The 27,970-nt window shown below is 23.4% G+C and overlaps 2 protein-coding genes across 2 annotated transcripts in view; both read right to left on the bottom strand.

The window, feature by feature from the left end:
* The window catches only part of LOC119666533 (serine-rich adhesin for platelets-like), a 378,359-nt gene that overhangs the window by 73,880 nt on the left and 276,509 nt on the right, over positions 1–27,970 (bottom strand). The window lies entirely within an intron of this gene.
* Positions 46–27,937, bottom strand: LOC119669547 (synaptic vesicle glycoprotein 2B). The gene is made up of 4 exons (XM_038079478.1): positions 27,701–27,937; positions 5,824–6,040; positions 4,099–4,729; positions 46–1,307 (listed from the first exon to the last, which is right to left on the bottom strand). The coding sequence occupies exons 2-4, from the start codon at positions 5,858–5,860 to the stop codon at positions 161–163; spliced, it is 1,815 nt and encodes a 604-aa protein (XP_037935406.1). The 5' UTR covers positions 5,861–6,040; positions 27,701–27,937; the 3' UTR covers positions 46–160.

The following is a 27,970-nucleotide window of genomic DNA, read 5'->3' as shown; positions in this document are numbered from 1 at the left end:
ATATGTATTTTTATTTTTACATTTATTTATTTTATTTTATAGTATTTTTATATTAATATTTGTATTTGTTATTTTCTTTATTACTATAATTTACAACAATCCTAACGAAACAAGTGGTCGTTCCATCTTATATTAGTTTTCTTATCTACATTGCAATTTCTTATTTTAATTCTTTTTTCGTGGTGTTGGGCAAGAACAGACACATAAGGCCACCTCCGATCAACAGAGCCGCGACAATGAATGTTGGCGCTGGACAATATTGATCCAGCAATGTAGCAATCACAATGTTACCAATAATACCACCAAGACGTGCTGCCACCATGGAAATAGCAACACCTGTAGCACGTAAATGTGTTGGAAATACTTCGGTAATCAAACAATCCAGCGCAGCATTGGCTGCAGAAATCGCACCACTGAATACAGCGGAAACAATTAAATTCTGTGTGGAATTAAAGACGAAGTACATAGCAGCAGAACAGACACCAGCCGTCATTGTACCGAAAATTAAGAAGAATTTACGACCAAGCAAGTCCATACCCAAAATAGCTATTAAATTAGCTGGCAGAGCTGATGCTAAAGATATCAGCGATTCCATGAAAACTGATGATGGAATGTGTGATGAACATACTGCATTTTCATGATGTGCTATATTGACCACATAATCGGTTACAGTACAGACACCGGCACGTTTATCAGGGAATGTTGAGCTGTACTCTTCGAAACGATTGAACAGTTCGGGGAACCACATCATAAGACCATAATAACCAATGTGGAATGTGAAGTTGATTATAATAGAAATAAGCGTAAACTTAAGTATGGGCGATGAAAATAACTGTTTACTGTGATTTGCCATGCCGCTCATCATTTTACTATATTTGCTTTTCACGTTACTTTGATTTTCTTTAATTTCAGCCAATAATTTCTCGTCAATGTCCAATTCTGATACAGGATATAATTCGGGTGCTTTTTTGGTATTTGTAACGAAAATGCCACGGAAAATAGCCATAGCTTTATCATGTTTACCTTTGGTTAATAAGAATTTTGGAGATTCAGGCAAATAAAAAAGTAGGAATGCTACAATGAAAGATGGTATGGAACAGACCATCAAGAAAATACGCCATGAGTTGTAGGTTAATAGAGGAGTGATGAAGCCAATTTTGGTAGGAATTATCAGCCAAGCCAACCCAGCAACAAAGAGATTACCAAATGTCCAGAAAGCAGCCATGAAACTTAACATGGAGCCACGTTTCGATTTCGGTTGGAACTCAGCAAAATATGACCAAATAACTGGACCACTACCGCCAAGCCTGTAAAGAAATTAAACAACATTAATTATATATATGGTTTCTAAAGTAAATGGAAAAATTTGAAATATATGTTAGTTTAATAAATGAAACTATACGAGTATGATTTATTTATGTCTAGATATAACTATAATTTTTTTTAATAAAGCTGCCTAGGTAAGTTTAATGATAAGTAAAGTGGTGGTGGTGGTGTTTAATATATATTTTGAAGTCTGATTAAATTACATACTTAGATTAAATATCGAAAAAATAAAAAAAAACCTAAAAAGAAAATAGCAAAATTATTTAATTACTCTGTGCAATAGACACAAACATATTTTTTGGTTTATAGATGTAGAAAATAATATGGTAGCGTTCTAAGTTTTTATCTGAGTCGTGCCCTGTGACTATAACAGACTTTTTTTGATATGGTTGACTTTAACTGAACAAAAGGCGTTTTTTTTTTTACAAAAGCTTATTTGTTAATAGCAGATGGGGCTATGAGCTTTATGCCCAGTATTTTCTATCTTGTCTTGATCAAAATCGGATAGCCGGATAGCCACAAGGAATTGTGATTAGAACAGATAGACTCACATTCTAAGGATGGTAATGCACCTATGACTCCTCAAAAAAAAGTGTAGAATCATATCGAGAAATCACCTCCAGCGAAGCAAAGACTAAAAATATAATAGAGCTCTCTCGACTTCTAGGCGTAGAATTATTTGATGTTCTCTTGCATTTGTTTTTAAAATAAAGCTAAAAAACATGTGTCATTTCTAAAAGTAAAAGTAAAAAAGAGTTCAATTTCCCTAACTGAATTGTCTTAATTTGTGAAATGAGTTTTAATAGGCGTCATCTCTTACTTTCTCCTCACGACCTACGAATAATATATATATAATCGAGATCACAGGAATTTAATGTATATACATATTATTTAAAACAAGCTTTCGCCACTTTGTATTTAAATTTTAATTTAAAAATTTTAAGAGCAGTTGCAAAGATAATTATTCTTTCTATGAAAGGCCTTATAGATTTTTCTTATATTTATTTTGTAAATACTAATTGTAAATATTTATGGCTTATAAATAGTATATCATTGCGAAAATAATTAAATTTTCTTACTTAATCGTACAATAATGTTTGTAAACAAATGAGTTAATAAGAATTTGTTATTTACTATGCAATCGAGTCTTACAATTGAGGTGCTAAATAGGTTATAATAAGTTCATTCTGGTAGCTACAACTCGAATATGGAATTTAAGAATAAATTTAGTAATGTGAAAAAAGAATGCTAAGTAAAAATGGAAACTCAGAGGATTACCTGACGGTTAGAGCCATATTTATTTTGTAGCTGTAAAAAAATTGTTATTTTTTATATCGGATATTGTCTTTAATATACAAATTGGGAATGTCAATCCATTAAGAAAGTGGATACCTATAAGGATGTAGATATTAATCACTAATATGCTTTTTGGCGAGTATCCGAGAAAATGAAAAACTCTCTTCTGTGATTCAAAATTTTGTCGAAGAGATGAATATCAATCATTTTATGATTTTTCGGAAAGAAAGCTATTTGTGTCACCACAAATAAAGTGTGTAGGAAATAGGTTCTTATAAAAACTTAGAGATCGGTTATATACTGAACCTATATTAATAGGTTTTTTAAACCTAAATAAAGAAGATGAAAAATACCAGACAATAACCTACCTTCACTAAAAAGAAAACTAAAGTCACCTTTAATTGAGTGCCTTACATTTTTTATGAACCATTAGGTATATTTATTGTTTTTACCAAATAAAAACTTTGTTGAAACTAGCCTACTTCATTGTCTATGTAGGAAACAAAGAAAAGACTTTCGGGATCTCTTATTGGAATAGTAAAGCAGGTCAAGTGAATGCCCCATTTTAGTTTAGACTTATGTATATTTGGACTTATATATATTTTCTAAATTAGTTATATATTATGCTCTATGAATAATTAATACAGGACTAGAAAATTATTTCTTGTCTATTAGATAATAGAAGACTTTTATATTAAATGAATAAATATAATAATGATCATAATATGATAATAATGAACCTAATAATTAACAATATATATATTTTCTAAAATCTCCTGATTTCTAATCGCAACCTTGAAAGATATACTAAATGAGTATCATCAACTCTTAACATTTTACAGTGTAGGGTATAAGAATTCGTTTAAGAGAATACCTTAACTATTTGTCATATTTAAGAGCAAATTTCGTAAATATTTTATGTTTATTCTGTGCTTGGGTGTTAAACTTTAAATAAAGTTAATTAGCGAACTCGTGTTGATAAAAAAATTCACAAATTTTACTCATATTTTGCGAGTAGTAACTACGTCTGTACGTGTGGATCACCCATTAAAACATACCAAAACACAATTTCAGAGACGAAAAAAAAATGAAAAATCTTCCAAAAATACGGACTCTGAAGCTGTTGTCATTAAGTCAGTTTGATTGTTTGCGAAATAGCAACGATTATTGGCAACGTGCTGGCCCTCTCCTTGTAGTATTTTCGTACTTCTCTCAACCACTTTGTATTTAAAATATTAATTAGCATCCTCGCCACTATGTATTCAAGTATATTATTTTTACTTAAGTTAATTAAATTAGCGTTAAAGAGTTCACGTCTTTTTTTTTTGTGATTTTCATTGTGTTTTGTATGAATCATGGCTACATTTTGAAATTTTTTTAAAGTCATCTTTCATGATTGTTATGAAAGTTTTGTTTATATTAAACAAATGATTTTTGATTTTTTTTTGTTTAATAAAAAATTATTGTTATACTTACGCCGCTCCATTTAGAAATCGAAACAACATAAACCATTCGTAGGTTTGCGAAAATGACGATGCAACAATACAGAAACCATTCATGAAGGATATGACAATCAACACTTTTTTACGGCCAACAGAATCAGCAATACTACCCCAGAAATATGCACCAACCATCATACCAATAAAGATAATCGAGTTGAGCCAACCTTTTGAAGATGTATTCAAGTTCAAATCACATTGTGCTGAGGGTAGGATGAAAGACATGGATATAACATCCATTTCCTCGCTGGTGCTCACTAAACCGCAGATACCGAGTAAAATGTAGTGAAATTTGCCATAGCCACACATTTCAATGGCTTGCTCGAAACCAGCACGTATGCCGGTTGTGGAGCGACCTCCACCATTACCACCGCCATTGCCTCCTCCACCATTTGAGGCAACAACAGCGTTACTACCTTTTTCTACGTCATGCTTGCCATTGTTGGTGGTGTTGTCACCTTCATAGGCTTCGTTGACTGCTGCAAAACGATATTCAGGATCTTTCTCACTAGTATTTAGTGAGTATGGCTGTAAGATGGCGCGATTATCAATTGAGTTGTTGGCACTGACGTTGTAGTTTGGTTGTAGACCCGCTTCTACATTAACAGCTGCAATGATAGGAAATTACAAAATTTGTTATTTGCTATTTGTTATTAAATAATTTAATGCAAAATTTCTAACAAATTTTTAATAAATTTATTTATTTCTAATAATAACTGCCGGATATCTATATTTTTTTTTGTTACCACATTTAAGTGTTTTTTGTTCATCTGGAAATCTGTTATTCGTAATTATTAATTACAGTAAAAAATTAAAATTTTTCATTCATAAAAACAGATTTTTAACTTTGTAAGACTTATTTACATACGTTATATAAATATTTGAAAAACAATTTGTTTTATTAAAAGTTTTTAGTGTTATTATTATTATTGTTATTAAAACCCTTATTACAAGAGTGGTAATAATCCTCCGCTCTGAAGAAAAAGTTAAATAAACTTCGAAACGTCGGCGATATTTATATAGACTCCTATATAATAATTTAAATAAAAAATAAATTCTTTTCTAAAATAGTAATAAATTAAACTGTCGTATAAACAAACAATTTTAAATAGTGGTTCAAAATTCTCAAAACTAAATGAAATTTTGTCTTTGCCTTGTAGTCTCTCTAGCATTCGTTTATATAAACGATTAGAACTAAACCTATTATTATAATAGAAGGTATTAATTAAAAATATATTGTATTGATAATATATTGTATAGTTTACTAATATTAATCGTTTATGGAAAAAGTATACTTAAAATGGAATTGCATCTAATATCTACAATAGATTATGTGTTTAATTTTAGAGAAATTATATTATATCTTGAAATACTGAATATCTGAATATGGTATATATGAATCTTCTCTCTCTCTCTCCCTCGATATCACTTAAATTCAGTAGTGTAGCTAAGATCAAAATAATTTAAAAAAAGTCTTATTATCTCATCGTATTATAATATATACATATTAATCTTCATTGCTGTTGTGAGAATTACCAGCGCACTAAGCTATTATTTAAAAAAATCCTTTTCCTTATAAATTATTAAATATTATTTAAAATGTATATACACAATCTGAACTCTTGCTTTTTTTAACAAAATACATAAAATTGAATATGTTTTATTAAATAGATATAGTTATACTTTTATAATCAATACTTACTATCACTCTTGTTCTTATGCAGATCACTTTCTACCATTCTATGAGTTCGGTTTTGGATTTTAAACTGTGCTCGTTGAAATCGAGTCGATAAAAAATGTAAAAAAATTTCCCGTAAAAAAAATACAGAAAAATGTCCTTAAATTAGTTTAAACTATTTTTTAATAATATTAAAAAAATAGTTTTGCTATATAGAAGCTTTGTTGTAAGTTTTATCGATCTGCAAATAGAAAAAATATAAACAAATTTATTATAATCATTTATCATTATTAAAAAATTAAATATATTTAAATATATATAAATTTAAAAAATATACACATATTTATTATAATTATTTACAATTATTAAAAAAATTAAATATATTTTAAATCTTATAAATGAAATATATCCGTTGCTATCAGATTTAAAATGTATATACATATATGTGAATGAAGGATCTTAAGAGAAGAATCAAAAGTAAAATAAATAATATAAATAATTATGTATATATAAATGATATAAATATATACATAAATAATAAATATATATAATTATATATAAATAATTATATATAATATAAATATATAAAATAATAAAAATAACTATAAAATAATAAATATATTTATATATAATATATAAAATAAAATTTAGTTTGTTACAGATTTTTTATGTCTTATATATATATATATATATATGTCTCATATATATATGCATTAATATTTTAATTCTTATTTTTAGTTTTTTATTAAATCAATATTCAATAGCCATTCTTTGAGTACCAGTAAGAAACTGTTAGTTCCTCGGTAGTCCATAAAAATTAAGTAATAATTAAAGTCGATAATCTATAAAAACAATCAAATTATAAATATTTATTATAATAATAATTATGATTGTATAGTAAGATTTGTGTTAAAACAATAATATTATTCTTTTACATATTGAAATTTTAGCCAAATAAAAATTTTGACTGTTCCGAATAATTAATTTTTAAGATAGGAAGTACCAAGAGTTGTACTAGTACTCTGTTAAATTTGTAGCTCAAAGTCATATTCATTAACCATTTATTATAAAAGTTATTATTAAATAATTATTAATAATTAATTAATATATTAATAATTATTAATTAAGAAAATAATTATTAAATATTTTTTGAAATGTATATATCTGAATTTTGGCTCTTTTATAATAATTATTAGAAGATAATTACAATAAATTCTGCAATTTAGAATCATACACATAATATATTTTATCAAATTGATATATTTTATGAACATTGTTTAATTTCGGGACTGATCGTATTTTATCCACAGAGTTTTAACTAGTCTATGAACAATAATAGAGGAACTCTATTATTCCCAGTGTTCTCGGAAGCAGTAATACTTGCAGTAACAATCAATTAAATTTTTGAGATGCACTTAGACTGATAGTATTTTATCCATGGATTTTTTACTACTCTATAAACAATAATAAAGGAACTCCATTAATCCCAGTGTTCTTGGAAACAGTAATACTTGCAGTAACAATCAATCAAATTTTTAAGATGCACTTGAAGTGATAGTATTTTACCCACAGAGTTGTAACTAGTCTATGAACAATAATAGAGGAACTCTATTATTCCCAGTGTTCTTGGAAACAGTAATACATGCAGTAACAATTAATTAAATTTTTAAGATGCACTTAGTAATCTGAACTAAATAATAAATGGGTTTTGAAAGGTTTTATGAAGTACTTTAAAATTAATACATGCGTCAGAGGTTATATTTTTCTTTTAGCAACATTTAATTTAAGTTCCATACATTGATTCTATTGACGCATATATGTATGTATATCATTAATTAGACAGACAGCATTAATTAATTAGATTTACTTTGGGTAAATCACATATTCTATATTGAAAGTTACATATTAAAGATTATGAATATTCTAAAATAAGTATGAATAATGATTTTTAATTAACAGGTCTCATTCAGTTCACACTTTGTCAGCGATCAATATTTTGTAAGCGTGAAAATAATATAGTCATAAAAAAAATCTCCATTAAAAAATTTAAAAAAAATTTCACTACACCATTTAATGTTATAACTAATTTTACTTTGTAATTATGGCGATTAAATAATTTTAAAATTTATTTATAAAATATGGTACAATAAAATTACATATATAATTCAACCCTGAAGTTGCTCGAATCAATCCAACTGCAATTTCGTACGCGTATTATCGCAGTATTCTGTTTTCGCACGTGAGAAAAAGTAGAAATTTACAAATTCTTGCATTTCGCTGATAAATATTTCTTAAAAACATTTTTTAAACTATTTTACATGTTTAAGGGAAGTTGAAATAATATTCGTAATAATGTGATATTAATCTAAAGATATGCTTTATTTAATTTTATTTTAATTTTGAAATGTCCAAACGGAATATCTGCGTGTCGCTGTATATGCCAGCGTCATAAAATCGCAACGCGTTTTGAAGTGCCGGCAAAAATCGCTCAAAAAATTAATTTACTAAATTTTAAAAAATAAAAAAAATAATAAATAAATGAAAATAAATTGTTATTAAGCAATTAAGAGCGGAACTTGTTCGATTTGTAGCTTAAGATAAATTCAGATACAGATTCTACTGTAATTGCCCGCTTTAAGTGGGTTCATTTCATCTTATTGATATGTGCATATTTAGACAATAATTTTTTTATATTTTTATATTTTTTATTTTAAAAAATTATTTATTTAATGCCAAGTTGAATTGTTAACATATATGCAAAAAAGTGCTAACAATTTAATATAGGTTAAATATTATAAAAAGAGGTTTTTTAGTTTTTTTTTCTTTGCAGTAATTACTATCCAATAATTTTCAATGCAGTGCTACTATTAAAAGTAAAATTTATTCCAATATTTTACATTTATGCAAATATCGTGCATACACTATAGTATATTATAATTTTTTTAATTATAGACTACCAAAATATTGCGTTATATTTTTTAAAGTGGAATTTTAAACTGTTAGAAAAAAATGACATACTGCAATTTATATTTAGAAAAATTATATAATATTTAGTATTTCACTTTACTTTAATTAATTTAAATTAATTAGTTTCCAAAATTTGATTTTTTTCTAATTAGAGTGATTAATTAGAAATAACTGAGTTGCAGTAGTAATTAGTTAATATTCCGACTATTACATTATTTATATATTTATTTATTCGTCATAATATAAATGTGATATGATATCAATATATTATACAATTATTTATTAATTCGTATATATTATATTAGGAATAATTGAATTATATATTGGAGTTTAATTAATAATAAAAATTTATATCAGATTTTATTATTATGTTATATTGTTGTTATGTTTACTTTCTATTATTATTGTTTATCACTTTTGTCTGGATTATTGTTTATCACTTTATCAGACTAAGCAATAATTAACCGCAGAACTGTATACCTCCCCGAGGAGCCTGTAACCATTCTGAGATTCGATAACGCGGTGTTGGTAAGCCTGTCAGTTTTGACAGGTAAAAATAAAGTTGTGTTTCAAACTACATATTTACTATAAGCAATTATATATGATAATTATATAGCATTTCTAGCATATATAGGTGCTATAAGCCCTATATAGAACGTATCTAACAAGAATATAAACCTAAAGCCAAAAACCTGGTTTGATTGATTATGTATTATAAATGAATCAGGAAAATATAATTATAAAGAAAAACATATAATTCTTTTTTAAAACTATAAAAGAAAGAGGTTTTTTCGAACATGGTGAACTACAACAAAAAAAAATTTATTTTTTATATTATTTTAATTAATTGAATTTTTGGCTGACCATACAACTGTTTCGAGTATTGCCAAATACTCATCATCAGTGGTCTTGGAAAATATAAAATTTTTTTTTTATTTTCTTTTGTCTTTAAAAATATAATTTTTTTTTTCTTAAAAATATATAATTTTTTTCTTAAAAAACAGTAAACAGTATGACACTATGAAACAGTAAAGTAAATAAGCGATATGTATTATTATCAGGATGAATAATGTTAGCTGTTATTCTTCCTAATAAGGATATAAGGTATTCATGTTAAGGATGTAAAATGAAAAAAGGTTACTATAAGTATAATTGATTCATTTTGAAAGAAAGAATCTATGGAAAGTATATAGTGAATTCATTTGAAACAACAATATATGGTAAGTCCGTTAAAATAATCTCTATAATTATTAAAAAAACGCTTTCAGAAGAAAGTATCTGCTTAAAATTGTTAATAGTTAAGTACAGTTTATTTGCACTAATATATAGCTTTTAAATTATTTATTAATTTATTAATTATTTAATTAATTTTATTCCGCATTTCGTGTGAAATTTTTGTTAATAATCTGTGGGGAGAAAGTTCAAAGCATTATATAGTTTCCACGGCCAATGTAAATTTAAAATAATCATTTCTAATAATGAATTTTATGGTATGTTTAACAGTTATTATATAAAAGTGTTATAATATTACTATTAAATGCCATTATACTTCCTATTGGCTGTCATTTTTCATACATTTTCCTGAAATTTATTAAAGAAAATAATAATAAATTTAATAAAATCATCCTTGGTGCTTACATCACTTCTACAAAATATATCCAAATCAATTAATTTATCGACTTGTCAGTTGTCGACAGTTGTCGGAAATAGACGGACATATTATATTTAGGTCAAAATAACAGTTTTATGATAGACCTTCAGAAACAAAACAAAAAAAAATGACTTATTTACAATATACAATAAATGAATATATCGTATGTATTGTATATATATATACAATATATAAAGAATTCAGAGAGATGGCGCAACGTAGAATAAATCTTAATAAAATCACGTTTACTCGAACGAAAATATTTTCTTTTTTATGCAAAACCATTCATATGCATATATGGATATGGTTTTAATACGAAAATATAAATAAATATTTAGTTTAATAATAAAGTTGTTTACATTATGAAAATGTAAAGAAAACATGAGAAAATAAAAAACCAGTTAGTGTTGTTATAATTTTGCATATTTTACGGGTAAATGCTCTTTTATTTGTTTTAATTTTTTTTTTTTTGCGATTTTTTTTCTTCTCTTGACTTCAATGAGCTGCAAATTTACATCATTTTTAATGTGAAATTAACATAAAATTACTTTAGATTTATGCACATTTTAATTAGTAAATTTTTCTAAACAACTTTTTTTTTGTTTTTATTTCATTCAAACTTCATCGCATAGACGACGCTTTTATCGCAAACTGCCAAGTTGCGATAAAAACGTTAGAATAACGCGCATAAGTCGCAACCTAATGAGGCTAATTCATTTTATGGTTTATGTAAAAATTGTTAAATTAATGTAAATAAAATTTATTTAAAGTTATTTAAAGAAAAACATTAAAATAAACAGAAAACAATTAAATGTAATTTTAAAATGAAAAATTGAGTTCCTGTTTTCCTTCATTTTACGGCATTTTAAGTAAAGTCTATTTGTTTTAATATACATAATTATTTTTTTTTTGTTTACTACTATGTTGACTGTCTACTAAAAAATAGTTTTATATATTTTTAAATAATTTATTTTTTATACATAGTTAAGAAAAAAATTATGTTTACACAAAAAATTAATTAACTAAATTATTTACGGAATAATAATTCCAACTACAAAGAAGTTTTTATTATATATACATATATAGTAACATATATATAGTGTATGTAAGCCACATATGAATCTAATTGTATGATAAATTATATCATATAAAAAATTTAGACTAAATTACAAAAAAATTGATTAAACAATTATAGTTTATTTTATTTATTTTTCTTAATTTTCACACAATTAAATACTAACAATAATGATAGATTTTAAAATTATTAAACTTTTTATTAAAGAGATTTAATATCATAAATTAAATCGTGAGAGAAATAATAATTATATGTATTATTAAAAATAAGAGCAATGTAATATAACTTTAAGATAAAATTGCCTACTAATATAATATTATTAAAACAAGAGGAATATACTATATTATTGTATTGTGGGACGTTGGACTGAAGTGAAGGATTTAGCTGAAGTAGACCACGAAACGACATGGGAATATACTATAACTCTAAGATGAAATTGGTTACGATAATTGGCTATGACAATAATTTAAGAAACCTTACAGAAATTCTGACAGCTCACTGCAGGGCTGAAATGGTCTATTTGTGTGTCCAAACCTCCAGTTATCTACTAACTGCAGTTTTGTCACTGTTATGGTTCCATTACCACATACATGGTTATGGCCCCATGCCCATGGTGTACTACCTAATCACAATAGACAAATTCAGATTTATGAATAATGTAATCGAACTATTAAGTCACAAAACTAGGAAATCACTCTAATGAAACATGTAGGTTTTTTAGGGAAGATAATGAGACTTCAAAACTCGTGCTAAGAATTTGTCAGGCACTGATTTAAAACCGAAAGTGAGCATTTCTCGTTATAACAAGAAATTGAACTTTGTAGTGTAGTTTCAATACTATAATTTTTAGAGGAAATTAGAATCGGAGAAATTCACTATAACCATAAAATGAGCAAAATAGATCTCTATGTCGCAGTGTAAATTTGCTAAGCAGAAAGATAATAATTGTCCGTTACTGTTTTCTTGAGATCAGAGTTACTAACCTATGAGAATAATGATTCTAAAAGACTCTGATTGATAATAATTGTCCGTTACTGTTTATATGTGGTGAGAGTTATTAACCTATGAGAATAATGTGAAAGATAATGACTCTGAAAAACTCTGAAAACTAAGTATTTAACTTCAGGATAAGGTTGACTATGATAGACTGAGATAACCAAGTTTTGGTGACAATAATTTGATTTGTCGGGTATTACAGACTGAGATACTGAAGTTTTGGTGACCATAATTTGATTTATTGGGCATGACAGACTGAGTTACTGAAGCTTTGGTGACATTTATTTGTCGGGTATGACAAACTGAGATACTGAAGTTTTGGTAACAATAATTTTATTAATTTTATATACACAATGTAAATCAATATATATATATATTGGAGGATAGACCATTGTATAAGTTCGTTGCTAAAATGTTTTGTTTTTTAAATATATAATGATTTATATATTTGCGTTTTATACTCTGCCTAGAAACTCAAAAAAGATGTTAATAATTTTGTATTTTTAAACAAATTGACAAAGAAGTAGTAATAACATATATTTGTATAAATGTAATGGCAACTTAGAAGTGGATTTGAGTTGCTTCTCTGTCAAATTGAAATAAATCTTTAGATGGCTCTGGTAAGTACGAAAACAATATAATATAATGCTTAAAATAACAAAATAGAGAAATTCCAGTAATAGTGGTTGAACCGTAGGAGAAATTATATGACGTTTCTAAACTGAATACTGTTTCAAAAATAAAAAATAATCGCTAAAATTTGATTTTTATTGGATTAACTCTATTTAGCATTCATTTGAATAAATTATTGATGAACAAAAATATTAAAAATTAATAAATTATGAGAAAAACAACATCAACTTCTTCGTCTTTAGTCTAGACAACTTTTTTGTATTATAATTTCATATATTGGAATTGATTTGAATTAATTTAATTTGAACAATTTAATACTACTAAATATATGAATTTAATGTAGTTTATGTATTGTAAATTGATATTAGATAGAACGTATGAGCATATGACTAATAATATTTAATTTTAAACACTTTGTTTACAAAATAAGATATTAGCATATTTCTCAGATAATAAGAAATTGAAATTTAAAAAATAAATTTCAAATTTTGTAGTAAATAGAAATTTGAAGGAAAAAGAAAAATTGTTGTATACTCTTCCGGTAATTTCGAATATTAGAACTCATATAGAAGTTATATATATAAATAATACATTATAATCTAAATTTTGATTATAATGATTTTGAAATAATGAAATTTTCAAAAAATCATTCTATAATCTATCATATCTTTCTATTTCTTGAAGTAGTAGCATATCCTGATTATATGTCATTTGGGGAGGAAATAAATTGATTATCGAATTTATGTATAACATACCATATATACCAAATACATACATATATGGTATGTATACATATATTATATATATCTGGCTAAAATCTTGAACACCTGGAATGGGTTTAAAAAATTTTTTCGAAACTACGAGAAATATATAGGTTTTTGAAAATTTTTAAAATATTTTTCTGATTATGAATTTATTATTTATTTATATAAAGCAAATGTCTTCTTATGGTTTTTTAATATCTCATAATATATGAATAATATAAAAATATTTGTGAATATTTTTATTTATAATATATGATATATCATATAATTATATATAATATCATTTATTAATTTTAATACGATTTGTTTGCATGAAATACATTATATAAAAATACAAGCAGATTATATCAACTAAACAATTTTAAAAATTTATGAATTTATTGTTTATTTAAGTTTAAAAAGTATAGCTTTGTTATTAAGTAAAGATTTTATTCAAAATATTTTATTATTTTATTTGTGATCAGGGAAACTGTTTCCCTGAAGATGACCATTGAAGATAGTCGAAATATCGGAAAAATATTTTAATAAAATATAAATTGTTTTTAAATAAAAATAATAAATTATAGGTTTTTTATTTCTTTTTAATGATCAATTAGCAATAATAATAATAAATTATTATGTAAAGATTTCTTAATTATTTAATATAAATGAAGGAAAGCCAAGATTCAACTAGGATTGTTGCGCCATTAATGATGATGAATGAAATATCAAATATTAATTTATTTATTTCAATATCATTTGTTGGTATGAAATGTACTATATTAAAAATATATGAAAATTATATTAATTAAACGGACTCTAGTTCTGTTTAGTAACTTTATACTGTTTTTTAAATAAATTTTAAAAATAAATTTTTTTTCCAATAATATATATAAAAATGTTAAAACATTTAAATATTTATTTATATAAATATTTTTTATTATATTTATTTTTATTACGCCTAAAAAAGGCAGTTTAAATAAAGTAAGTAAAAATTTATTTTTATTTTTGTTTATATGTATTTATATGCCTACATTATATATATTTATTTCGTATTTATAACATTAACGGTTTCTATAAATTACATAAAAATATGTATTTCGAAAAATATGTATATAAGACCCTAAATTCCTTAGTATTATTTAAAAATTTGTTAAAAAATTAAAAAAAAAATTATTTTAATATATTTAAGTATTTAAGCAACATTTTTTAAAAAATGATTTTGCTCAAAAAAAAATGTACCGCACCAGTTTAGCATAATAAATTTTTTTAACACAAACAAATATAAATAAAGCAATAATAATAATAAAAAATTAAACAATAAAAATATTATTTAAGCTCGTTAACAAAACAGAAATTTAAAATTTCTATAACGAAATAAAAAAAAACACAGTGCGAATAAAAAATAAATTATAACAATGAAAGCCATAAACAAATTATTTACCTTTCTTAAGAGAATCGTTAAATATTAAAATTTATATTTTATCACAATATTATTTTAATGTAAAATATTTTGCACTTTTTTTCGATTTAATCACAAATTTCTGTTTTTCGATTTTATTTAAAAAACTTTTATAAATTTTTTTTTAAATTATAAAAATTATAAATATTTTGCAACTTATTTTTATATAGTAAAAGCTATATAATTAATTTAGTTTATGTTATTTTAATGTAAAATTATTTTTTGTAGTTCTACTTGTTTTATTTTTGGCAAAATAAAATATTTGTTGTTTTATATTTTTTATATAAATTTTTGACGGAAACATTAACTTTGTAGTTTTGTTTCTTGTAAATATATTAAATTATTTTAAATTCGAAAATAAACGTAATATTTAAAATCACACATAAATTTCGTACATATTAGTATAGTTTATTATTATTTATTAAATTTAAAAATATATTAAAGTAAATAGGAGAAAAAGTTCAAAAAAAAACAAAATCACAAGAATTATTCGATTTGAATAGAAATACGTTTTCGCACGTCGAACGCTCAAATGTGTCTGAATCCAGCGATGCTGACTTAAATACGCAAAACTTTAACATAAAATTGAAAAAAAAAGCATTAACAAGAATAACAACAACAACAATCAAATAACAACAAATATAATAATAAAAATACAGAAGCGAATTGAATTGTGTTTATTTTGTTTTATTTTTTTATATTTATTTTTGTATAAAGCACTCAAGAAACAAACCAAATAAATAAATGTAACGGAACGAAATGAAACGAAACATACGACATGAAAGCCAAGCAACGGCATTAACAACAATTAACGAGAGCACGAAGAGAGTACAACGAATAAAAAGCTACGACAAATGGTTCACATGTTCGTATTGTACTTCGTGTTTGTATTCAAATTCAACCAAAAGAAACGAAATTCAAATACAGTAACAATTTCAAATGTACGTGTGTGTTATTTTGCAGGATTCCGGTAGGAAAAACGTTTTGAATACAAAAAGTGTACAAAAAAAAAAAACAGAAAAAACAAAAGTAAATAATTTACGTTGCAAATTAATTGATATAATAAATCGCTTTTTAATTTCATTCACAAGTAATGCGATTAGCTATTAAGTAGTAAATTGAAATTTGCACATTTCTGTAATTGCATCACTCATACGTAAATCAAAGATTGCGTCTTAGAAATTATTAACATAGAAACCAAGTTCAGAATTATGCACGACGCAAACGCAAACGCCAATGACAACAATGACGGACGGATTCTGTTATCGATTCGTCGCCGTTGTCGCCCGCTATTGTGTCTGCGGTCTGCTTTAATAGTCAATAATAGTTCAAACACGCTTGTCTATTTGCGCATAGATGAACATTTTTACTACTCTGAAGACTGTAAACATGCAACACTAAATGGTTCAGGTAGATAGAATACATTACTGCGTCGTTAATTGTAATGCTAATTTATTGATAATAAGGCTTTTATTATATGTTATGTGTATTGTTGATATCTTTATAGACCGATGATCTAATGATGTTAGATACATATTTGAAAATATCTGTAAAAAAAATATTAACAACTAGTGATTGATGAAGAAAAGACAGTAAAGTGAATGTTAACTTGAAAGTAGACTTTTTAATTAGCTTAGTTTGATAAGATAAAATCAATATTAGTTAATAATTAATTAAATTTATTTATAATTTTTATTAAATTGTTATTTATTATAATAATTAAATTATATATTAGGAATTATGATATTTATAATAATATATAAATAACTTATATATATGAATATTATAATTTAATATATATATATAGGAGAAAATTAATTATCTATTAAAAATTATATAATAAATAAGAAAATATTTATTGAAAAATAAATATTTTTTTAAATAATTATATTTACTTAAAAAATAGTAATTTACATAAAATTTTAAAATTCAAATTCATTATATATCATATTACAATAATTTTCAATACGTATAGAAATATACAAAAAATTAACACTCGAAAAAAAGTTAATATTTCTAAAAAAAAAATTTAAAAACAAAACAAAACCGACTTTATTAGATTATAGTATAAATTATAAAATTTTGAATTCTATATTTTGGATATAGTTTATCCAGACTGCAAATTTCAAATTAATCAAGCTGAAGTGATAGTGTTTCCTACTTAATTAATATAAAATAAACTAAGTCATACTGCAGTATGATATTTTGAATACACGATTTGTAATATTTCACTAAATATTGTTTATTTTTAATGTATTGTTTTATAATATTTTAGTTCATTTCATGATATTTTTAGATTTTTTTTTCATAATATTTTAAGTAAAATATTTTTTTAAATCATATTTTTTTAAATTATTTATTAGAAATTGAAAGTGTTTACCTTTTTCTATATGGTAACAACATTTCTAAATAATATTTTAAAAATTTTAAAATATTTTATTAAAAATAAACAACGCCAATATAGTACTTATTATTTGCACAGCTTTTTTTTATTTAATAAAAACAATTTTTTTAGAAGTTATGTATTTTGCGTTTTTATTTTTCATTAAAAATAATTAATTTTTCTTAAATACTTTTTAAATTTTATAGAAAATATTATTTTTGTATATAGTGGTTATATTTTTTATATAAAATTAGAGATATGATATATGTTTATGCAATATATAAATAATTTTTATAATTGTTTATATATATATAATATTTTATATAAAAACAAACTCAATTATTAGTTATTGACTCAAAATGCGAAAAAAATTATATGAGAGAAAGCCCATTTTTAAAAACTTAACCCGATAGAGAGTGACGACATGCCTTTCTACAGCGCTTATAAAGATTTAGAGTACAGTTTTTATTGTGTTATACTGGTCTATTGGTCTAAAATATAATACAATAATAATACATTTGAACATAAAATAATTAAATTTTTTACTATGTGAAGTGCATTTTTTATATATTATTTTAAACTTATAATATAAAATAATAAATCCGTTTTCAAAAAACTCAGATACAAATATATATACAGAAACTTATTTTTTGAGAATTTTGTTATAAGTTTTAGTATATAATAATTTAGCCACATTTTATATTTCGGTAGACGACTACACCACTCATTTCTTTAAGTTCATAACCAAAAAAAAAAATTAAATTTATAACTGAATTAATATATAATAAAATAAAAAAAATAAAGTAAATATGAAAGTGAAATATTTGATTTATTTTGAATTGGTTTTAGTCAGTAAAGATTTGGTATAGTTAAACTAATTGCATATATAACCATTTTATTTGATAAGTAACAATTATAAAATTATAATAACACCATTAAAAAATTCGAGAATTGTATAAGAAATAAAGATTAATGTTAAATAATCTGTAATTCTAAATAAAATTATTTTTGCTAAAGTTTTGTATAATAATAATTTCCTTATCCATTTGTTTTCATTATTCAATTGAAACTTACGTTATTATTAACAATATACACTTTATACAAATATACAATATACAAATATTAATTATACTAATTACTATTTTTAATATTAAGTAATTTAGATGATGTAAGTCTCTGTAAGATGTAATGACATTAAAAAGTTGTTAAATGTTTTACAAAGTCACAAACGGAACAAAATTGTACTTAATTTACATGTGTAATATTTTATATTATATATGTAATATGTGCAGAGTTAAGCAGAAAGCGTGTCTTAGATATATAATCTTCTTTTCTAATATATGTTTAGCAATTAACTTTCATTATCATTGGTGCCATAAAAAATCAAAAACGGTGAAATAAATTAATATCTTATTAAATGATTATTTTATTATTAGTTATTTTTTTTATTAATCCCTTTAGTAATTGCAATGGACTAGCAACTTTTTATTTTATATTTTATTATTCCGTTTTTTTAGTGATTTTAGCTAGCGCTTTAGTTGTTTATTTTATTATCTTAATTATTTTTAGTGCTGTTGGCGAGCATTTTGCTATTTACAATTGGTCTGTTTGCATGTATGAGTAAAGTAAAGAGAATTACTTTGTGAATGATTTTTTTTATATTTTATTTCTTTCTAATGAAAACATTTTCATTACTTTTCATTCTTTCGTAGTGTTACTAGCAGGTATTTAAGTACATATATTTAAACTAATGGGAGCACTGAATTCATGCATAAGATAAGTGAAAAAGTTTACTTTGTTAAATGATTTATTTTACTTATTATTTACTTATTTGTGAGTTAACACTAAAATGAATTTTAAAGTTAACTAAGAATAAGGAACTGGACTACTTTGTCCTTGATTTATTTTGAATTTTATTCCATTTTCTGATAAAGATATTTCCATGTAGATAATACAGTGCTCATTTTTTAGTGGAGCAGTGATTTAATGCATGACTGAAGTGAAGGGGTTCACTTCGTAACTATTTTTTTTAACGTTAGTTCCTTGTTTACTTTTTCATAAACACATTTTAATTTATCAATCTTTCTCTTTTTTAGAGATATTAGCAGACATTTTGGTGTATACATTTGAACTAAGTGGAGAACTGATTTTTACTGCATGACTGTTAAGTAAAGAGGTTCATTTCTTAACTGCACTTTTAAGTACTTTGTTTCGTACTTTTTAATAAGGACATTTTTATTTATCATCATCCTTTTTTAGTGTGCTTTGCATATATTTTGGTACATAGATTTGAAACAAGTGGTGCACTGATTTAATGCATGAGTGAAGTAAAGAGGTTTACTTTGTGACTGTTTAAGTTTAATTTTATTGTTTATTTTTTAACAAGGACATTTTTATTGGTTGACTTGATATTTTCTATTTATTTATTTTTTCTTGCCATGTTTTATTTCATATTATTATTATTATTTATTTAATTTTAATTTCTATTTATTTAAATTTTACCATAGTTTTTAATTTTTTAAACAATAATTTTTCACAATGAAACCATTAATAATGTTGTGGTGCTACAATTAAATTAATATATAAACTAATGTATATATATTTTTTTAAATTATTAACATAGTTTCTTAAACAAGATAAAGTAAGACAATATACAAATAATGATTTGGAAAATTTTGCTCGACTTACTTTTTCTATTTATGTTTCGCAAAATATATTTTTTTTGTTGATAATGTAATGAGAATGATATGTTATCTGCAACTCAGTACCTCCATATATGAGAAGAACAATAAAAGCAAATACATCTGAAATAGTTTTTACCAGAAGCTGTTTGCACTGTAAATATTGTTGTCTATATTATCTGGCTTTTCTCTAACGTACCAGTATGAGTTAGTACAATATTTGATAGATTTGCATTACCTATTCAATGTTAGACAATCTATTTTTGTATTTTGTTTATTTCTATTGTTAATTTGATAATTATTTTAATAATTCTTTTATTCTAATTAAGTTGAAATTAATTTTAAAAATCAAAACAAAATAAATATTTTCCCAATACAAAACTGAACTGTTGTACTGTTTGTTGTATCTGAGCTCGAAATCCATTGTTTGCAAATGAGGGCTCAAGCCATGTTTTAATATACAAAACCATTGCCATCATGAGATCAGAAAAATGGAAAACGCAACTAAATTAGAAAAAATTATTAAAACTTTTGTTTACTGTACTAGTTAGACATATACATATATATATATATATCATTTTTTTTTTGTATTTATGTATCTAAATGAACGTTTTTGTTTATATTTTTTTAATTGAAAAATTAGTTAACAAAATGTACTGCAATATATTAGTTTAAACTTTGAGGTGTAATTATTTTGTCAAATATTCAATTTGCTCTAATAAAATTCAAAATTAATTTGAAAATTATGAGAAATGACAGGTTTTTTGTTATTTTTACTAATGTATTTTAAATCAAATTAAAAAAAAAATAAAAACAAAATAATTTTTTTATAAAACTGAATGAACTTCCTTTTTTTGTTATTTTATGGAATGCGTCAGTTTTTGTTAGTAGATTTTCATAGTTTTATATCTAAGTCTAAGTCTAAGTAATTTTCTATCATTTATAATATATTCTTAAGACTATAATATTTTAATGTTATTTTTTTTGTCGAATCTTTCGTATCTTATAACGAAAAGAAACTGGAACACTTCGAACAGTAATGAAGAAGCAACAACAAAAATTTAATTAACTTATTGAAATTTGTTTGACCATACAAAGCTGTTTCGAGTATTCAAATATTTTATTTCACAATTTTTTGAGTTTCAGACAAACCATATCATTAGAAATGGGATTTTTTTTAAAAAAAGCCCTTTAGGGCAATAGTACAGAGTCTCTTTTAGTTGCATGCCAAATATTATATAACTTTATATAATATAATATAATATAACTTATAATACACTGACTTTCGGTGCTTTTAAATAATTTCCTGAATTTAAAAAAATACTCATTCTCTTAATGTATTTATAATGAATATATATTACATATATATAATGTGAGTTTTTCGGTTTATTTTGTGCGAAATTTAGTACCTTAAGCCTCAACCTTTTTATATGACAAAACTTATTTACTGTTGACAGAATTTGTATTGTATATAAATGATATATAAATGAATTATAAATGTATAAATGAATTATTTTAAAATGTGAAATATCATTTTCTTGAAATGTCATTTTCGAAAAACAGGCTCGCTGCACTATTTTAATGCGGATATACTATGTGAAACAATATAATGTCGGGCTAATAATGTTATCTATATACCACTTGGTATAAGTCAACGCAACGAACCCTTCGGCAGTCTATGTGGTGTCCGTCACAGAGTTATAGTCACTGTTTTTCGAAAAACTTGCTCACTGCGCTATTTTAATGTGGAAATACTATATGAAACACGTTATGGGTGCTACGAAATTTTTTCTATATACCACATGTTTCAATCTTCCTATAGATTTGCTATTTGGTCGAAGTCAAAGCAACGAACTCTTCAACCTAACCTAAATTTTGAATTATTTTTATATCTTTAATAATCTTTTAAACTGCATAACACCCTTTTGAGATACGACTGGATTGTAAATATCGATATCAGATTTATCTGGTATTTTATTAGTTTTTATAGTAATGGTATTTTTTGGTGATGGTAGAGGTGAGAATGGTTCCTATTTATAGCTTTTCAACTAATAAATATTTAGATAAACGTTTGTTTTTGAAAGAAATTTCATCAAAAATATTTTTAAATTTTGTGTTTAAAATGTTTGAACAAAAAAAATATATAGAGAACAATTATTTTGAATCAAAATGTAGATTTTTAGTTTCTGCAGTTCTTGAAAAAAATATTTCTGATATTTTCCAGTTTTTTCTATGAAAATTAAAAATTAAAAATATAAAGATTTTGGTAAACAATTTAGGCACATAATTCTTGATCTCTTTAAATAAAATTAATATTCATATTAAGACTTTTGTCATATTTAATTGAAAACTATTTTTTAATTTAAATGAAAAATCATAACATTTTTGCTATGATTTATTTTACATATAACCTTTATATATATATTTTTAACATTTTATATTTATATTTTATATTCTACATTTTCTTTTGTATATTTTACATTTTTTTAATTTTTAAATATTTTATATGTATATTAATTATAGTGCTTTAGGTATATATATTATGATATTCTATGTTTTAAAAAAATTGTTTACATGTTTTGATTAAATTTTAGTTTAGAATTATTTTTATTTTTTTTTAAATATTTTTTTAAAAAATATTTTATATATTTTTAACATTTTATATTTATATTTTCTTTTTTTATTTCCCATTTTTTTTAATTTTTAAACATTTAATATGTATATGAATTATAGTGCTGTATGTATATATATTATAATATATTATATATAAAAAAAATTGTTTACGAGTTTTAATTAAAATGTGCGGTATATTCTTTTTATTTTTTTTTAAATATTTTTTTAAAAAATATTTTATATATTTTTAACATTTTATATTTATATTTTATAGTTCACATTTTCTTTTATTTATTTTCCATTTTTTTGATTTTCAAATATTTAATATGTATATGAATTATAGTGCGTTATGTATATATATTATAATATTTTATATTTAAAAAAAAATTGTTTACGAGTTTTGATTAAAATGTGGTTTATATTATTTTTTTTTTTTTCAAATATTTTTTTAAAAAACATTGTAAAAAATATTTTTCTAAACTTGTAATATGCGTATTAAACCTATGGACGTACCCATTATTTGTGACTACAAATTGTTTACTCAACTAACAGAAGTCATAACAAAACTAAACAAATAATTTTTAAACAAATTTGCGTAAAAATTGTATATATTAAATAAATTTAAATAGAAAGTAAAACAAAAATTAAACAAACTTGTCTGTTATTATTTTTTTAAGCTGTTTAAAGTTGAGCCTTTTTTTATCTTTTGTTTACGAAAGTGTTTTAAAAAATCTTTGATTATTTAAGTTAAAAACGTATATTCTTATATTTTTTTTTTATTTGCTAATATTATTGTTCCACATTCAAACTGTGTATATAAAACTCATAAGTTTTTAGCATTAACAATATGCCAACATATTTTTCCTAAAACCAATATTTATATTAACTATAGTAGATCCTTTTTGTTTACAAAAAACAACTTAACGAATATAGAAAAGATCTATTTTCGTTAATCGCACACGCTTTTAAATAATCCTATTGTTTTAAAAATAAAAAATATAAATGTAAACATTCAATTTTAAATTCAAATGAATTATGAAAAAAATATGTCACTTTTAATTTTAAAATATTGCAAATTATTTTGAATTTTTTTTGAAGTCTTATAAACTTTTTTCGAAGTCACCCTAAACAACTTATAATAAGTGTAAATAGCAATTTTTTTTATATACAAAATACATCAATTTGTATATAAATATGTATGTAATACATATTCTGATTTATATTATTTTCTAGAATTTTATTTAAGTGAACCCTTTCCGAAAATCTAATACTGACACCTCTATTCTTTTTTATTGTCATAGTTATTTTTAAAAGTTTATAGATTGCAAGCGTTCCATCATTAAAATTTTAGGTTAATTTTAATATGGAATAATAAAAACAAATATATATCAGAGTTATATAGTTATTATCTTCAGATTATATTGTCAGCGGACGATCTATCTTATTGGTTACCAACCGGTGGTCCGCGAGATGGTTAAAAATGGTCCGTGAATCATATTTAACAGGTATGGATACATAGCTTGTAGTTTGTCCATTGAGATCTCACTTATTAGAAAATAAGCAGTTTTACAATTTATTATACATTATACCAGAGATGCATAAAGCATATTAAAATAATCAGACAGTTTATTATTCTTAAATTTTGTAGTCCCTTATAAAAACAATAACGTCCACAACCCAATCCGTAGAGACTGCCGATGTCTTTACTTTAATGGATGATACCTTCAAAAAGAATTGACATAGTCATGGATATACAGACATTGATTTATTAAAGAAGAATTTCAAAATGTAAGTATTTAAGAGTTAAACAAAAGATATTAAGCTTTTGATAATTAAACTATTTTGTTATATGTACATTTCTTTAACGGAAGGCCTGATGTCAACACGTTTTCGAAGTTTTTAAACATTTTTTTGCAATTATGTATAAAGTAATATTTTTTAAATATCTTTTATAGTTTTCTAAAGTAAAAAACAATAACTAACTCATTAATTATAATATTGTAATATATGTGATAATGATTGTTGTAATTTTGTAATTTAAAGCCAGAGTCGGTAAGAGTCTGGAACACCGGTATCATGACGATGGTATTAACGGCCCATGATGGTTTCACTCGTTTCACCACAAAAAAAAAGTCAGAGTAAATTAATTGAACTTATATGTGAATGAATTCTAATGTTAACAAGCAAAGTATCCCAAGCTCATTAGAAATACAGGACTGCCATTAACCATGTTATAATAATATATGCTAAATGAATATGTAAATCAACTTAATAGTTTTTAAAATTTCCAATACCGATAATGTTAGTAATGAATTTATATTTGAAATTACTGATAATGGTAATAATGAATTACTATTTGAATTCCTATTCCTATTGAAATATATCAATATCTTTTTGAATACCTTTAAGGAATTATTTTATTTTCGTATGAATTTTATTTAATTAATTTTTATTATTATACAAATTGAAAAAATATTCATTAAATAGTAAATACATTCAACACTGCGTATGAGTAATTATCGTAAAGATTTAAATATAAGATATGATGTTTATGATGTTTGTAAGTTAATTGTGTCCCATAAATATGTTAAATGAGAAATAATTGTATGCAAAAAGTATTATATATGTTAATTAGGTACCAAAAGTGATAATGTCATGAACATTGATTAATTATTTAATATATTCTATTGATCTTTATTATATAAATGTTTGTTGTTTTTAACCTACTTAAAATTTAATACATTTATTATTTGCTTAATATCATATATGCATAAAGTGAAGTACGTTTTATACGCGTATGTTGTGATGTTTTGTAAATTTACTTGTTAAAATGCATTTAAGAGATTGTTAAGTGCTAAATTATTCAGAAATAAGTATAATGCAAATGCAAAATTTAAAAATTGATAATTAACATAAGGTCTTATTAAGATTTGGATACTTGAATAAAACGATAAAATACTTTTAGAGAACTTGTTCATTTTACAATTCTCTAATTAAATTTAAAAAGTGTTATAAAGTACATTACAATTTTATATACGATTTTTTTATTATATATAGTACATTATCTTGAAGTAATATGATGAAATGAAAAAATTTAAAAAAATAATAAAATGATTTTGTTACCAATTATGTTGTGTTTTATTACATGCAATTATGACCCATCACTAGTTAGTTAGAATATTGATTTCGGAAGTTTTACAAAGTTCTTATATATAATTGATTGCTTAAAGTGCTACAGATTGCGCTTAGATTAGAAAGACACGTATTATAGAATCTCTCTAGAAAATTATGAGTGTAGACATCTTAGTATGGCTAAGGCAAAAGCCAGTCTACGATAGGTGTTTCATTGCTTCACTCTTCAATCTAACTCTATCTATTAGAAGTGACATATCTATAAGTACACCATGACTTATAACATACATTATGCTATGAACTTAAACTAATGTTTGAAATTTTATGTTTTATATTTTATGTTAATAAATACAAATACAAATTATTAAAATAATAATATTGACAAGAAACAATAATATAAACATTTTTTTTGATTTTCAATTTTAAGTTAATTAATTTAAATGATCACATTTGAATTATTAGACATTTTAATTAGAAGACTATTGATATATTATACAAATTTAAAAAAAATAAAAAGAATTATTTATATTGAAATTACTTCTCTATTTTATATAAAAAATAGTAACAACGAAATAATTAAAATTATTTAGCTATATTTAAAATTATATCTAGAATAAAATATACATTGAGTTTCTCTGTAATATTATTTCCGGTATTTAATCATAAGTTTATTTGATGACTTTAGATGGTTTAATTGATTTAAATATAACTTTAAATGAAAAAATAAATGTTTTATCATATTAAACTTTCTTAATTTATGTTTAAAAAAATTCATAAACAATCATTAAAATATTTTTATATGTGATTTTAAAATATAATTTCATTCAAATAAAATATATGTAAGCTTGTCAGCTTGAAAATTTGATAAAAATACATATATCCTTAATGTTATTATATCATATATCCTACAGCTGACTTACATTACACTACATACATAATCGTATTAAATTTGTTTTTAAAATATTTTTTAATTAAAATATAATTGTAATGATATTTTGTTTATAAATAAAATTTTTTATGCAAATTTAATGCAAAATATACGTACACATTTTATTCATAAAAAATATATTGGTTAAGCATTTTTTGTATAAACAAAAAACAAGTTTATACAAAATGCATTTTTAATGTTCTTAATATTTAGCATAAACAAAATCTTGGTTTTATTTTTAAATTTAATATTAATTAATAAAGTGACGCAATATTCTTAAAATTAGCTCATAAATATTTGCATATAAAATTTGTATTTCACTTGCAGTTTATAGCACTTAACGGTGTATTTAAATCTGAATATATAATTTATTTTAAATTTCACTGATGCAAATCAGATGCACTCAACGCAGATTATATTACTTTATATTTATTTAATAAAATTTTTTCTTTATTTTTCTCTTTAAGCACTTTAAAACACATTATTATTAATTTTTATTTATTTATTTTTTTTTTTTGCTATAAAACAGATTTTTTTTTTTAATAGTTTTTATTTATACGGGTCCTTTTTGAGCTTATTATTTTTAAATATAATAAGAGTAATAATTGTCCTTGTTTCATTTTTTTTTTTTACTAACCTCTTAGCACTTTTGTATTGTTGCACTGTTTGTCACTTTGGCAAACCTACGAATGTTCTGGACTTGTTGTTTTGAAGGAAAATTAACGCACAGACTGTTCAGTAATAAAATATATTCTTAGAAAGAAGAAAGGTTTATGAGCTCTTTCGGCTCCAAAAACCGATTGACAATGAGTCTGAACCAAATTTTCTTTTAGCTTTATATACGATTTTTTCCCAAAAGTGTTTTTGTTTTATATTATTTTAGTTGAATGTGTATTATCAGTAACAA

The sequence above is a fragment of the Teleopsis dalmanni genome, chromosome 1 (genome assembly GCF_002237135.1).
Source record: "Teleopsis dalmanni isolate 2A chromosome 1, ASM223713v2, whole genome shotgun sequence".
Lineage (NCBI taxonomy): Eukaryota > Metazoa > Arthropoda > Insecta > Diptera > Diopsidae > Teleopsis > Teleopsis dalmanni.
The sequence above is the reverse complement of the archived record's forward strand: the minus strand, read 5'-3'. Positions and strand labels throughout refer to the sequence as shown.